General features: G+C 44.8%; 1 protein-coding gene across 1 annotated transcript in view; it reads left to right on the top strand.

Annotated features, from left to right (window-relative positions):
• The window catches only part of LOC139376654 (patatin-like phospholipase domain-containing protein 2), a 32,349-nt gene that overhangs the window by 13,457 nt on the left and 2,956 nt on the right, over positions 1–15,936 (top strand). The window contains exons 4-8 of the mRNA XM_071119481.1: positions 3,882–4,091; positions 4,759–4,819; positions 6,084–6,305; positions 8,488–8,620; positions 12,818–12,940. Coding sequence (XP_070975582.1) covers positions 3,882–4,091; positions 4,759–4,819; positions 6,084–6,305; positions 8,488–8,620; positions 12,818–12,940 — 749 coding nt within the window. The remainder of the gene's footprint in view (positions 1–3,881; positions 4,092–4,758; positions 4,820–6,083; positions 6,306–8,487; positions 8,621–12,817; positions 12,941–15,936) is intronic.

Raw genomic sequence — 15,936 nt, 5'->3', positions numbered from 1 at the left:
CATTTCCCATCAATTCCCATTATTAAAGTGGCTGGAGTTGAGTCAGTGTCAGTGTGTTAGCAGCAGCCACGCAATGTTAGTGGTGGCTGTTTAACAGTCTGATGGCCTTGAGATAGAAGCTGTTTTTCAGTCTCTCGGTCCCAGCTTTGATGCACCTGTACTGACCTCGCCTTCTGGATGATAGCGGGGTGAACAGGCAGTGGCTCGGGTGGTTGATGTCCTTGATGATCTTTATGGCCTTCCTGTGACATCGGGTGGTGTAGGTGTCCTGGAGGGCAGGTAGTTTGCCCCCAGTGATGCGTTGTGCAGACCTCACTACCCTCTGGAGAGCCTTACGGTTGAGGGCGGAGCAGTTGCCGTACCAGGCGGTGATACAGCCCGCCAGGATGCTCTCGATTGTGCATCTGTAGAAGTTTGTGTGCTTTTGGTGACAAGCCAAATTTCTTCAGCCTCCTGAGGTTGAAGAGGCGCTGCTGCGCCTTCTTCACAATGCTGTCTGTGTGAGTGGACCAATTCAGTTTGTCTGTGATGTGTACGCCGAGGAACTTAAAACTTGCTACTCTCTAAAACTTGCTACCTGCTATACACTCTAGTATGGTGTTACCATATACACTCTAGTATGGTGTTACCATATACACTCTAGTATGTTGTTACTGTTACCATATACACTCTAGTATGTTGTTACTGTTACCATATACACTCTAGTATGTTGTTACCATATACACTCTAGTATGGTGTTACTGTTACCATATACACTCTAGTATGGTGTTACCATATACACTCTAGTATGTTGTTACCATATACACTCTAGTATGGTGTTACCATATACACTCTAGTATGGTGTTACCATATACACTCTAGTATGTTGTTACCATATACACTCTAGTATGGTGTTACCATATACACTCTAGTATGTTGTTACCATATACACTCTAGTATGGTGTTACCATATACACTCTAGTATGGTGTTACTGTTACCATATACACTCTAGTATGTTGTTACCATATACACTCTAGTATGGTGTTACCATATACACTCTAGTATGGTGTTACTGTTACCATATACACTCTAGTATGTTGTTACCATATACACTCAAGTATGTTGTTACCATATACACTCTAGTATGGTGTTACCATATACACTCTAGTATGTTGTTACCATATACACTCTAGTATGTTGTTACCATATACACTCTAGTATGTTGTTACCATATACACTCTAGTATGGTGTTACTGTTACCATATACACTCTAGTATGTTGTTACCATATACACTCTAGTATGTTGTTACCATATACACTCTAGTATGGTGTTAGCATATACACTCTAGTATGTTGTTACCATATACACTCTAGTATGGTGTTACCATATACACTCTAGTATGTTGTTACCATATACACTCTAGTATGGTGTTACTGTTACCATATACACTCTAGTATGGTGTTACTGTTACCATATACACTCTAGTATGGTGTTACCATATACACTCTAGTATGTTGTTACCATATACACTCTAGTATGGTGTTACCATATACACTCTAGTATGGTGTTACTGTTACCATATACACTCTAGTATGTTGTTACCATATACACTCTAGTATGGTGTTACTGTTACCATATACACTCTAGTATGTTGTTACCATATACACTCTAGTATGTTGTTACCATATACACTCTAGTATGGTGTTACTGTTACCATATACACTCTAGTATGTTGTTACCATATACACTCTAGTATGTTGTTACCATATACACTCTAGTATGGTGTTACCATATACACTCTAGTATGGTGTTACCATATACACTCTAGTATGGTGTTACTGTTACCATATACACCCTAGTATGGTGTTACTTTTACCATGTACACTCTAGTATGTTGTTACCATATACACCCTAGTATGGTGTTACTTTTACCATGTACACTGTAGTATGTTGTTACCATATACACTCTAGTATGGTGTTACCATATACACTCTAGTATGGTGTTACTTTTACCATATACACTCTAGTATGCTGTTACCATATACACCCTAGTATGGTGTTACTTTTACCATATACACTCTAGTATGTTGTTACCATATACACCCAAGAATGTGAAATGTCAGAATAATAGTAGAGAGAAGGATTTATTTCAGCTTCTATTTCTTTCATCACATTCCCGGTGGGTCAGAAGTTTACATACAATCAATTAGTGTTTGGTAACATTGCCTTTAAATTGTTTAACTTGGTTCAAACGTTTCGGTGCGCCTTCCACAAGCTTCCCACAATAAGTTGGGTGAATTTTGGCCCATTCCTCCTGACAGAGCTGGTGTAACTGAGTCAGGTTTGTATGCCTCCTCGCTCACACACGCTTTTTCAGTTCTGCCCACAAATGTTCTATATGATTGAGGTCAGGGCTTTGTGATGGACACTCCAATACCTTGACTTTGTTGTCCTTAAGCCATTTTGCCACAACTTTGGAAGTATGCTTGGGGTCATTGTCCATTTGGAAGACCCATTTGCGACCAAGCTTTTACTTCCTGACTGATGTCTTGAGATATATCCACATAATTTTCCATCCATTTTGTGAAGTGCACCAGTCCCTCTTGCAGCAAAGCACCCCCACAACATGATGCTGCCACCCCATTGCTTCAGGGTTGGGATGGTGTTCTTCGGCTTGCAAGCCTCCCCCTTTTTCCTCCAAACATAACGATGGTCATTATGGCCAAACAGTTCTATTTTTGTTTCATCAGAGCAGAGGACATTTCTCCAATAAGTACGATCTTTGTCCCCATGTGCAGTTGCAAACCGTAGTCTGGCTTTTTTTATGGTGGTTTTGGAGCAGTGTCTTCTTCCTTGCTGAGCGACCTTTCAGGTTATGTCGATATAGGACTCGTTTTACTGTGGATATAGATACTTTTGTACCTGTTTCCTCCAGCATCTTCACAAGGTCCTTTGCTGTTGTTCTGGGATTGTTTGCACCTTTCGCACCAAAGTACGTTCATATCTAGGAGACAGAACTCGTCTCCTTCCTGAGCGGTATGACGGCTGCTTGGTCCCATGGTGTTTATACTTGCGTACTATTGTTTGTACAGATGAACGTGGTACCTTCAGGCGTTTGGAAATTGTTCCCAAAGATGAACCAGACTTGTGGAGGTCTACCATTTTTTTCCTGAGTTCTTGGCTGATTTCTTTTGATTTTCCCATGATGTCAAGCAAAGAGACACTGAGTTTGAAGGTAGGCCTTGAAATACATCCACAGGTACACCTCCAATTGACTCAAATGATGTCAATTAGCCTATAAGAAGCTTCTAAAGCCATGACATAATTTTCTGGAATTTTCTGAGCTGTTTAAAGGCACAGTCAACTTAGTGTATGTAAACCTCTGACCCACTGGAATTACAGAGTGTCCCTCCATGTAGCAACGTTTTAACTGACTCAAAATGGTTTCTACTTTAGTTTAGTATCTCTTTGCCTGACTCTCTCTCCCTCCCTCCCTCCCTCCCCCCTCCCTCCCCCCCTCCACTCCCTCGCTCCCTCCCTCCCTCCATCCCTCCCTCCCTCCCTCCTTCCCTCCATCCTCCCTCCCCCCTCCACCCCCTCCCTCCCTCCCCCCTCCCTCCCCCCTGCATCCCTCCCTCTCTCTCTCCCTCCCTCCCCTCCCTCCCTCCCTCCCTCCCTCCCGCATCCCTCCCTCCCCCCTCCACCCCCTCCCTCCCTCCCCCCTCCCTCCCCCCTGCATCCCTCCCTCTCTCTCTCCCTCCCTCCCCTCCCTCCCTCCCTCCCTCCCTCCCTCCACTCCCTCGCTCCCTCCCTCCCTCCCCCCTGCATCCCTCCATCCTCCCTCCCTCCCCCTCCCTCCCTCCCTCCCTTTCTCCTCCCTCCCTCCCTCCCTCCCCCCAGCGTTACGTGGACGGTGGTATCAGTGATAATCTGCCTCAGTATGAACTGAAGAATACCATCACTGTGTCTCCGTTCTCTGGAGAGAGTGACATCTGCCCTAGAGACCGATCCACCAACATGCATGAACTACGATTCACCAACACCTCCATCCAGTTTACACTCACCAACCTCTACAGAGTGTCCAGAGCTCTGTTTCCCCCTGAGCCACAGGTACACACACACACACACACACACACACCTCTACAGAAGGTGTCCAGAACTCTGTTTCCCCCTGAGCCACAGGTACTGTAGTAACTTACATGTATTCATATATACATGCATTTACATAATGTACTAATACTATGATAATACATTAATTTACATAATGTGCTAATGGTATGATAATATATGTATTCACATAATGTACTAATGATATGAAAATATATGTATTTACATAATGTAATAGCAATAAGATAAGATGCTAATTTACATAATGTAATACTACTACTACTAATAATATGATACTGTTGTAATTTACATAATGTGCTAATGGTATGATAATATATGTATTTACATACTGTAATAATATACTCATTTACATAATGTAATAATGTAATAATATGCTAATTTACATAATGTAATAATGTAATAATATAATAATATATGCCATTCATCAGCCATTTTTATCCGAAGCGACAGTACATTGTGTGTTTGTTTTAGTATGTGTGGTGTGATCCGTGCATGAATTGAAACCCCGACGAGCTTAGCATTGCTACCACCACACATTCTTACCAACCCGAGCCACACAGGACATTACGTACTGTTATTTACAAGGTGTCTGACGGAGACAGACTCTCTGAATGAGGATATTTACTGTGTCTGTGTTTCTTTGTTTCAGGTTATGAAGACCATGTGTAAACAGGGATATAAAGACGCCCTTCACTTCCTGAAGAAGAACGGTAAGAGACCTTTCTTAGGCTTTGTATTTAATGCTTTAGTATACACTGATGACCAACCAGACAGACTGATGACCAACCAGACAGACCGATGACCAACCAGACCGATTGATGACCAACCAGACAGACCAATGACCAACAAGACAGACTGATGACCAACCAGACAAACTGATGACCAGCCAGACAGACTGATGACCAACCAGACAGACCGATGACCAACCAGACAGACTGACGACCAACCAGACAGACTGATGACCAACCAGACAGACCGGTGACCAACCAGACAGACTGATGACCAACCAGACAGACTGATGACCAACCAGACAGACCGATGACCAACCAGACAGACTGATGACCAACCAGACAGAACGACGACCAACCAGAGAGACCGATGACCAACCAGACAGACCGATGACCAACCAGACAGACTGATGACCAAGCAGACAGACTGATGACCAACCAGACAGACTGATGACCAACCAGACAGACTGATGACCAACCAGACAGACCGACGACCAACCAGACAGACTGATGACCAACCAGACAGACTGATGACCAACCAGACAGACTGATGACCAACCAGACAGACTGATACCCAAACCAGACAGACTGATGATCAACCAGACAGACCGACGACCAACCAGACAGACCGACGACCAACCAGACAGACCGATGACCAACCAGACAGACCGATGACCAACCAGACAGACCGATGACCAACCAGACAGACCGATGACCAACCAGACAGACCGATGACCAACCAGACAGACCGATGACCAACCAGACAGACCGATGACCAACCAGACAGACCGATGACCAACCAGACAGACCGATGACCAACCAGACAGACCGACGACCAACCAGACAGACCGATGACCAACCAGACAGACCGATGACCAACCAGACAGACCGATGACCAACCAGACAGACCGATGACCAACCAGACAGACCGATGACCAACCAGACAGACCGATGACCAACCAGACAGACTGATGACCAACCAGACAGACCGACGACCAACCAGACAGACCGACGACCAACCAGACAGACTGATGACCAACCAGACAGACTGATGACCAACCAGACAGACCGACGACCAACCAGACAGACCGACGACCAACCAGACAGACCGACGACCAACCAGACAGACTGATGACCAACCAGACAGACCGATGACCAACCAGACAGACCGATGACCAACCAGACAGACTGACGACCAACCAGACAGACTGCAGGTTCGTAACTGTGTTCTTTGTTGATGTTTCAGGACTACTGAATCAACCAGGACCCCACAGACCTCTGATAGCTGACGGCGAGGATGACGAAGATGACATCATGAACGAGGATGATGATGAGGAAGAGCATGAGGAGCATCATGTAGAGAACGAGATCAGACCCAGCGAGGATGGGGTAGTGGTAAACCCCTCCCAATACAAATCCGCCATTGAGGATCACATCTTTGAACATCTGCCACCCAGACTACACAAAGGTAAGACTAAAGAACAGCAAGTTAATCCCAGTGAGCAAAATTGGTTGAAAAGATGTCTTTTCAAATAAAAATACGTATTTCAACATCTATTAAATGTATTTTAAACATCTTTTACTTGCTAAATAAGGGGTATGAATCGTTGCCCATACATTTTAGAGGCCTACCTCAAGACCCATCTCCAGAACATAGTCTCAGAAAGGCACGAGACAACTGACAAATATCCAATCAACGAGACTGGACTTGAGAAAGGCCTTGTAAGTAAGCCTCGTCTGAGCCAGAACGGCCCATAGGGCAGGAGTCTATCTCCTGTTACTGTAGAGAGACAGCTTGATGTACAGGACACTAGTCTATCTCCTGTTTCTGTAGAGAGGCAGCTTGATGTACCAGAACGACCCATAGGGCAGGAGTCTATCTCCTGGTTCTGTAGAGAGGCAGCTTGATGTACCAGAACGTCCCATAGGGCAGGAGTCTATCTCCTGGTTCTGTAGAGAGGCAGCTTGATGTACCAGGACACCCCCTGGACAGGACACTAGTCTATCTCCTGTTACTGTAGTGAGACAGCTTGATGTACAGGACACCCCCTGGACAGGACACTAGTCTATCTCCTGTTTCTGTAGTGAGACAGCTTGATGTACCAGGACACCCCCTGGACAGGACACTAGTCTATCTCCTGTTTCTGTAGTGAGACAGATTGATGTACAGGACACCCCTTGGACAGGACACTAGTCTATCTCCTGTTTCTGTAGAGAGACAGCTTGATGTACAGGACACTAGTCTATCTCCTGTTACTGTAGAGAGACCGCTTGATGTACTGGACACTAGTCTATCTCCTGTTTCTGTAGAGAGACAGCTTGATGTACAGGACACCCCCTGGACAGGACACTAGTCTATCTCCTGTTTCTGTAGTGAGACAGCTTGATGTACAGGACACCCCCTGGACAGGACACTAGTCTATCTCCTGTTTCTGTAGTGAGACAGCTTGATGTACCAGGACACCCCCTGGACAGGACACTAGTCTATCTCCTGTTACTGTAGAGAGACAGCTTGACGCACCAGGACACTAGTCTCTCTCCTGTTTCTGTAGGGAGACAGCTTGATGTACCAGGACACTAGTCTTTCTCCTGTTTCTGTAGTGAGACAGCTTGATGTAGCAGGACACTAGTCTATCTCCTGTTACTGTAGTGAGACAGCTTGATGTACCAGGACACTAGTCTATCTCCTGTAGTGAGACAGCTTGATGTACCAGGACACTCCCTGGATAGGACACTAGTCTGTCTCCTGTTTCTGTAGTGAGACAGCTTGTTGTACCAGGACACCCCCTGGACAGGACACTAGTCTGTCTCCTGTTTCTGTAGTGAGACAGCTTGTTGTACCAGGACACCCCCTGGACAGGACACTAGTCTATCTCCTGTTACTGTAGAGAGACAGCTTGATGTACCAGGACACTAGTCTATCTCCTGTTTCTGTAGGGAGACAGCTTGATGTACCAGGACACTAGTCTATCTCCTGTTTCTGTAGAGAGACAGCTTGATGTACCAGGACACTAGTCTGTCTCCTATTTCTGTAGGGAGACAGCTTGATGTACCAGGACATTAGTCTCTCTCCTGTTTCTGTAGAGAGACAGCTTGACGTACCAGGACACTAGTCTCTCTCCTGTTTCTGTAGGGAGACAGCTTTATGTACAGGACACTAGTCTATCTCTTGTTACTGTAGTGAGACAGCTTGATGTACAGGACACCCCCTGGACAGGACACTAGTCCATCTCCTGTTTCTGTAGTGAGACAGCAGATGTTTCAGTAGAAAGGCCTTGTGCTGAACAACTATATCCCCATGTAGCTCCAACGGATCCAGTGTGTAGTGCTGCTGACCTTTGGTACAGTGTGTTCTGCCCTGTATTCAGGAAATGTTTGAGTGAGGGAGTGTCTCTTCTCTCTGCTGCTCTCTGTAGGCAGAGTAAAGAACAGCACCTGCTAAATAAAAGCTATGTATTGTTCTCTAATCTTCTCTCTGTAACTCTCATGTATTAAGGTAATGTTTTCAGTGAGTGAATTGTTCTCTATCCTCTCTCTGTAACTCATGTATTTAGGTCATGTATTTAGTCAGTGATGTGTTCTCTCTGTCACTCTCTCTCTGTCACTCTCTCTGTCACTCTCTCGCTCTCTCTCTCTGTCTCTCTCTGTAGCTCTGGTTGAAGCCTGCAAGGAGAGATACAGTCTGGTCCAGTCGCTAAGCAACCTGCTGCCAGTCAGGATGGTGACGGCTATGATGCTTCCCTATACCCTTCCCCTGGAGTCTGCTCTGTCCATGACTGTTAGGTAGGACTAGACCCTATACCCTGGAGTCTGCTCTGTCCATGACTGTTAGGTAGGACTAGACCCTATACCCTCCCCTTGGAGTCTGCTCTGTCTATGACTGTTAGGTAGGACTAGACCCTATACCCTCCCCTGGAGTCTGCTCTGTCCATAACTGTTAGGTAGGACTAGACCCTATACCCTGGAGTCTGCTCTGTCCATGACTGTTAGGTAGGACTAGACCCTATACCCTGGAGTCTGCTCTGTCCATAACTGTTAGGTAGGACTAGACACTATACCCTCCCCTGGAGTCTGCTCTGTCCATGACTGTTAGGTAGGACTAGACCCTATACCCTCCCCTTGGAGTCTGCTCTGTCTATGACTGTTAGGTAGGACTAGACCCTATCCCTCCCCTTGGAGTCTGCTCTGTCTATGACTGTTAGGTAGGACTAGACCCTATACCCTCCCCTTGGAGTCTGCTCTGTCCATGACTGTTAGGTAGGACTAGACCCTATACCCTGGAGTCTGCTTTGTCCATAACTGTTAGGTAGGAATAGACCCTAGACCCTGGAGTCTGCTCTGTCCATGACTGTTAGGTAGGACTAGACCCTATACCCTCCCCTTGGAGTCTGCTCTGTCCATGACTGTTAGGTAGGACTAGACACTATACCCTGGAGTCTGCTCTGTCCATAACTGTTAGGTAGGACTAGACCCTAGACCCTGGAGTCTGCTCTATCCATGACTGTTAGGTAGGACTAGACCCTATACCCTCCCCTTGGAGTCTGCTCTGTCCATGACTGTTAGGTAAGACAAAGCTCTCTGCTCGTGTCGTTACAAACACACAGGACTACAAACACACAGGACTACAAACACACAGGACTACAAACACACAGGACTACAAACACACTGGACTACAAAGACACAGGACTACAAACACACTGGACTACAAACACACAGGACTACAAACACACAGGACTACAAACACACAGGACTACAAACACACTGGACTACAAACACACTGGACTACAAACACACAGGACTACAAACACACAGGACTACAAACACACAGGACTACAAACACACAGGACTACAAACACACTGGACTACAAACACACTGGACTACAAACACACTGGACTACAAACACACTGGACTACAAACACACTGGACTACAAACACACAGGACTACAAACACACAGGACTACAAACACACAGGACTACAAACACACAGGACTACAAACACACAGGACTACAAACACACTGGACTACAAACACACTGGACTACAAACACACTGGACTACAAACACACTGGACTACAAACACACTGGACTACAAACACACTGGACTACAAACACACTGGACTACAAACAGGGATATAGTCCAGGCCCGATGGCTCTGTAGCCGCAGTGAACCGCTTACTCCTGTGTTGGGTCGGACCTGTTATAGTTCTGTACATGTAGCTGTGCACTTTCTCTATCTAGGCCTGTGTAGCAAGATAACTCTGTTTCAAATCTTCTGGACTTCCCCCTTCCCCTCAAAGATAAATATTCCATTGACTGGGTCAGGTTCATCATGTGACCAGTGACTGGGTCAGGTTCATCATGTGACCAGTGACTCGGTCAGGTTCATCATGTGACCAGTGACTGGGTCAGGTTTATCATGTGACCAGTGACTGGGTCAGGTTCATCATGTGACCAGTGACTGGGTCAGGTTCATCATGTGACCAGTGACTGGGTCAAGTTCATCATGTGACCTGTGAATGGGTCAGGTTCATCATGTGACCAGTGACTGGGTCAGGTTCATCATGTGACCTGTGAATGGGTCAGGTTCATCATGTGACCAGTGAATGGGTCAGGTTCATCATGTGACCTGTGACTGGGTCAGGTTCATCATGTGACCAGTGACTGGGTCAGGTTTATCATGTGACCAGTGACTGGGTCAGGTTCATCATGTGACCAGTGACTGGGTCAGGTTCATCATGTGACCTGTGACTGGATCAGGTTCATCATGTGACCAGTGAATGGGTCAGGTTCATCATGTGACCTGTGACTGGATCAGGTTAATCATGTGACCAGTGACTGGGTCAGGTTCATCATGTGACCTGTGACTGGATCAGGTTCATCATGTGACCAGTGAATGGGTCAGGTTCATCATGTGACCAGTGACTGGGTCAGGTTCATCATGTGACCTGTGACTGGATCAGGTTCATCATGTGACCAGTGACTGGATCAGGTTCATCATGTGACCTGTGACTGGATCAGGTTCATCATGTGACCAGTGACTGGGTCAGGTTCATCATGTGACCTGTGACTGGATCAGGTTCATCATGTGACCAGTGACTGGGTCAGGTTCATCATGTGACCTGTGACTGGATCAGGTTCATCATGTGACCAGTGAATGGGTCAGGTTCATCATGTGACCTGTGACTGGATCAGGTTAATCATGTGACCAGTGACTGGGTCAGGTTCATCATGTGACCTGTGACTGGATCAGGTTCATCATGTGACCAGTGAATGGGTCAGGTTCATCATGTGACCAGTGACTGGGTCAGGTTCATCATGTGACCTGTGACTGGATCAGGTTCATCATGTGACCAGTGACTGGATCAGTTTCATCATGTGACCTGTGACTGGATCAGGTTCATCATGTGACCTGTGACTGGATCAGGTTCATCATGTGACCAGTGACTGGATCAGGTTCATCATGTGACCTGTGACTGGATCAGGTTCATCATGTGACCAGTGACTGGGTCAGGTTCATCATGTGACCTGTGACTGGATCAGGTTCATCATGTGACCTGTGAATGGGTCAGGTTCATCATGTGACCTGTGTTAGGACAGCCAATATCAAACCATTGCAAAAAGTGTTGCTATATGTTTTTCTACAGTGTGCAGTAATGAATACCACCCTGACCATGCAGTGTTATTGACTATCATGACTATTGACATGTTGTTCTGTCTTCCTCTCCTAAACTGTTAGAGTAACAATAATATATTATATATTACTAATGTCCTGTCTCTCCTCCCAGACTGTTATATATTATTATATATTACTAATGTCCTGTCTCTCCTCCCAGACTGTTATAATATATTATATATTACTAATGTCCTGTCTCTCCTCCCAGACTGTTATAATATATTATATATTACTATTGTCCTGTCTCTCCTCCCAGACTGTTATATATTATTATATATTACTAATGTCCTGTCTCTCCTCCCAGACTGTTATAATATATTATATATTACTATTGTCCTGTCTCTCCTCCCAGACTGTTATAATATATTATATATTACTATTGTCCTGTCTCTCCTCCCAGACTGTTATATATTATTATATATTACTAATGTCCTGTCTCTCCTCCCAGACTGTTATAATATATTATATATTACTAATGTCCTGTCTCTCCTCCCAGACTGTTATATATTATATATTACTATTGTCCTGTCTCTCCTCCCAGACTGTTATAATATATTATATATTACTAATGTCCTGTCTCTCCTCCCAGACTGTTATATATTATTATATATTACTAATGTCCTGTCTCTCCTCCCAGACTGTTATAAAATATTATATATTACTATTGTCCTGTCTCTCCTCCCAGACTGTTATAATATATTATATATTACTAATGTCCTGTCTCTCCTCCCAGACTGTTATATATTATATATTACTAATGTCCTGTCTCTCCTCCCAGACTGTTATAATATATTATATATTACTAATGTCCTGTCTCTCCTCCCAGACTGTTATATATTATTATATATTACTAATGTCCTGTCTCTCCTCCCAGACTGTTATAATATATTATATATTACTATTGTCCTGTCTCTCCTCCCAGACTGTTATAATATATTATATATTACTAATGTCCTGTCTCTCCTCCCAGACTGTTATATATATATTATATATTACTAATGTCCTGTCTCTCCTCCCAGACTGTTATAATATATTATATATTACTAATGTCCTGTCTCTCCTCCCAGACTGTTATATATTATTATATATTACTAATGTCCTGTCTCTCCTCCCAGACTGTTATAATATATTATATATTACTAATGTCCTGTCTCTCCTCCCAGACTGTTATATATTATTATATATTACTAATGTCCTGTCTCTCCTCCCAGACTGTTATATATTATTATATATTACTAATGTCCTGTCTCTCCTCCCAGACTGTTATATATTATTATATATTACTAATGTCCTGTCTCTCCTCCCAGACTGTTAGAATGGCTGCCTGATGTGCAGGAGGACGTGGGATGGATCGGAGAACAAACGATTAAGATGCTACAGTGTGCTGTGACACGGGCCACCAAGACTGTGTCCAACAGGGTCTCTGCAAAGTGAGATGCCAACCGCACGCACTCACACACACCACACGCACACACACCACACACACACACACTCTGACAGACCGACAGACCGACTCACAGTTTGTACACGTTTGTTCAAGTTAGTTTATTAGTCATATACACCTAATGTACACAGTGCAGTGAAATGCTTCCTTGTAGGTTAACCTCGCGACAACGTAGCAACAATAGAACAAGTCAGTAGCTAAGTGAATGTAGCAACAATAGAACAAGTCAGTAGCTAAGTGAATGTAGCAACAATAGAACAAGTCAGTAGCTAAGTGAATGTAGCAACAATAGAACAAGTCAGTAGCTAAGTGAACGTAGCAACAATAGAACAAGTCAGTAGCTAAGTGAATGTAGCAACAATAGAACAAGTCAGTAGCTAAGTGAATGCAGCAACAATAGAACAAGTCAGTAGCTAAGTGAACGTAGCAACAATAGAACAAGTCAGTAGCTAAGTGAATGTAGAAACAATAGAACAAGTCAGTAGCTAAGTGAATGTAGCAACAATAGAACAAGTCAGTAGCTAAGTGAATGTAGAAACAATAGAACAAGTCAGTAGCTAAGTGAATGTAGCAACAATAGAACAAGTCAGTAGCTAAGTGAATGTAGAAACAATAGAACAAGTCAGTAGCTAAGTGAATAGCAACAATAGAACAAGTCAGTAGCTAAGTGAACGTAGCAACAATAGAACAAGTCAGTAGCTAAGTGAATGTAGCAACAATAGAACAAGTCAGTAGCTAAGTGAATGTAGAAACAATAGAACAAGTCAGTAGCTAAGTGAATAGCAACAATAGAACAAGTCAGTAGCTAAGTGAATGTAGCAACAATAGAACAAGTCAGTAGCTAAGTGAATAGCAACAATGGAACAAGTCAGTAGCTAAGTGAATAGCAACAATAGAACAAGTCAGTAGCTAAGTGAATAGCAACAATAGAACAAGTCAGTAGCTAAGTGAATGTAGCAACAATAGAACAAGTCTAAAATACACCAAAACAAGCGAAGAGGAGTGGGGTGGAGTGGGGTGGGGTGGGGTGAGGTGAGGTGAGGTGGGGTGGGGTGAGGTGGGGTGGAGTGGGGTGGGGTGAGGTGGGGTGGAGTGGGGTGGGGTGGGGTGGAGTGGGGTGGAAAAAACTAACTTTCTGTATGACCTCAAAATACTCTTCCGTGTCCCTCGTATCCCTCTAGGTTTTCCTACAGACACTTTATAATCCTCCATCAATCTAATGTATTTATAAAGCCCTACTTACATCAGCTGATGTCACAAAGTGCTGTACAGAAACCCAGCCTAAACCCCCAAACAGCAAGCAATGCAGGTGTAGAAGCATGGTGGCTAGGAAAAACTCCCTAGAAAGGCCAAAACCTAGGAAGAAACCTAGAGAGGAACCAGGCTATGAGGGGTGGCCAGTCCTCTTCTAGCTGTGCCGGGTGGAGATTATAACAGAACATGGACAAGATGTTCAAATGTTCATAAATGACTAGCAAGGTCAGATAATTATAATCACGGTAGTTGTCGAGGGTGCAACAGGTTGGCTTTTCATAGCCGATCATTCAGAGTATCTCTACCACTCCTGCTGTCTCTAGAGAGTTGAAAACAGCAGGTCTGGGACAGGTAGCACGTCCGGTGAACAGGTCAGGGTTCTATAGCCGCAGGCAGAACAGTTGAAGCTGGAGCAGCAGCACGACCAGGTGGACTGGGGAGAGCAAGGAGTCATCAGGCCAGGTAGTCTTGAGGCATGGTCCTAGGGCTCAGGTCCTCCGAGAGAGAGAAAGAAAGAGAGAAAGAGAGAGAGAATTAGAGAGAGCATACTTAAATTCACACAGGACACTGGATAAGACAGGAGAAATACGCCAGATATAACAGACTGACTCTAGCCCCCCGAACACATAAACTACTGCAGCATAAATACAGGAGGGGTCGGGAGACACTGTGGCCCCGTCCGACGATACCCCCGGACAGGGCCAAACAGGCAGGATATAACCCCACCCACTTTACCAAAGCACAGCCCCCACACCACTAGAGGGATATCTTCAACCACCAACTTACCATCCTGAGAGCGGGGCCGAGTATAGCCCACGAAGAGCTCCCCCACGGCACAAACCCGGGGGGGGGGGGGGTGCCAAACCGGACAGGAAGATCAAGTCAGTGACTCAGCCCACTCAAGTGATGCACCCCTCCTAAGGACGGTATGAAAGAGCCCTTGTAAGCCAATGACTCAGCCCCTGTAATAGGGTTAGAAGCAGAGAATCCCAGTGGAAAGAGGGGAACCGGCCAGGCAGAGACAGCAAGGGCGGTTCGTTGCTCCAGAGCCTTTCTGTTCACCTTCACACTCCTGGGCCAGACTACACTCAATCATATGACCCACTGAAGAGATGAGTCTTCAGTAAAGACTTAAAGGTTGAGACCGAGTCTGCGTCTCTCACATGGGTAGGCAGACCATTCTATAGAAATGGAGCTCTATAGGAGAAAGCCCTGCCTCCAGCTGTTTGCTTAGAAATTCTATGGACAGTAAGGAGGCCTGTGTCTTGTGACCGTAGCGTACATGTAGGTATGTACGGCAGGACCAAATCGTAAAGATAGGTAGAAGGAAGCCCATGTAATACTTTGTAGGTTAGCAGTAAAACCTTGAAATGATACCTAGTCTTAACAGGAAGCCAGTGTAGGGAGGCTAGCACTGGAGTAATATGATCAAATTTTGGGGTTCTACTCAGGATTCTAGCAGCTTTATTTAGCACTAACTGAAGTTTATTTAGTGCTTTATCCGGGTAGATGGAAAGTAGAGCATTGCAGTAGTCTAACTTAGAAGTAACAAAAGCATGGCTACATATTTCTGCCTAATTTTTGGACAGAAAGCTTCAGATTTTTGCAATGTTACGTAGATGGAAAAAAGCTGTCCTTGAAACAGTCTTGATATGTTCGTCAAAAGAGAGATGAGGGCCCAGAGTAACGCCGAGGTCCTTCACAGTTGTATTTGAGACGACTGTACAA

This window comes from Oncorhynchus clarkii, chromosome 2 (assembly GCF_045791955.1).
Source record: "Oncorhynchus clarkii lewisi isolate Uvic-CL-2024 chromosome 2, UVic_Ocla_1.0, whole genome shotgun sequence".
In the NCBI taxonomy this organism is placed as follows: Eukaryota; Metazoa; Chordata; class Actinopteri; order Salmoniformes; family Salmonidae; genus Oncorhynchus; species Oncorhynchus clarkii.
The sequence above is the reverse complement of the archived record's forward strand: the minus strand, read 5'-3'. Positions and strand labels throughout refer to the sequence as shown.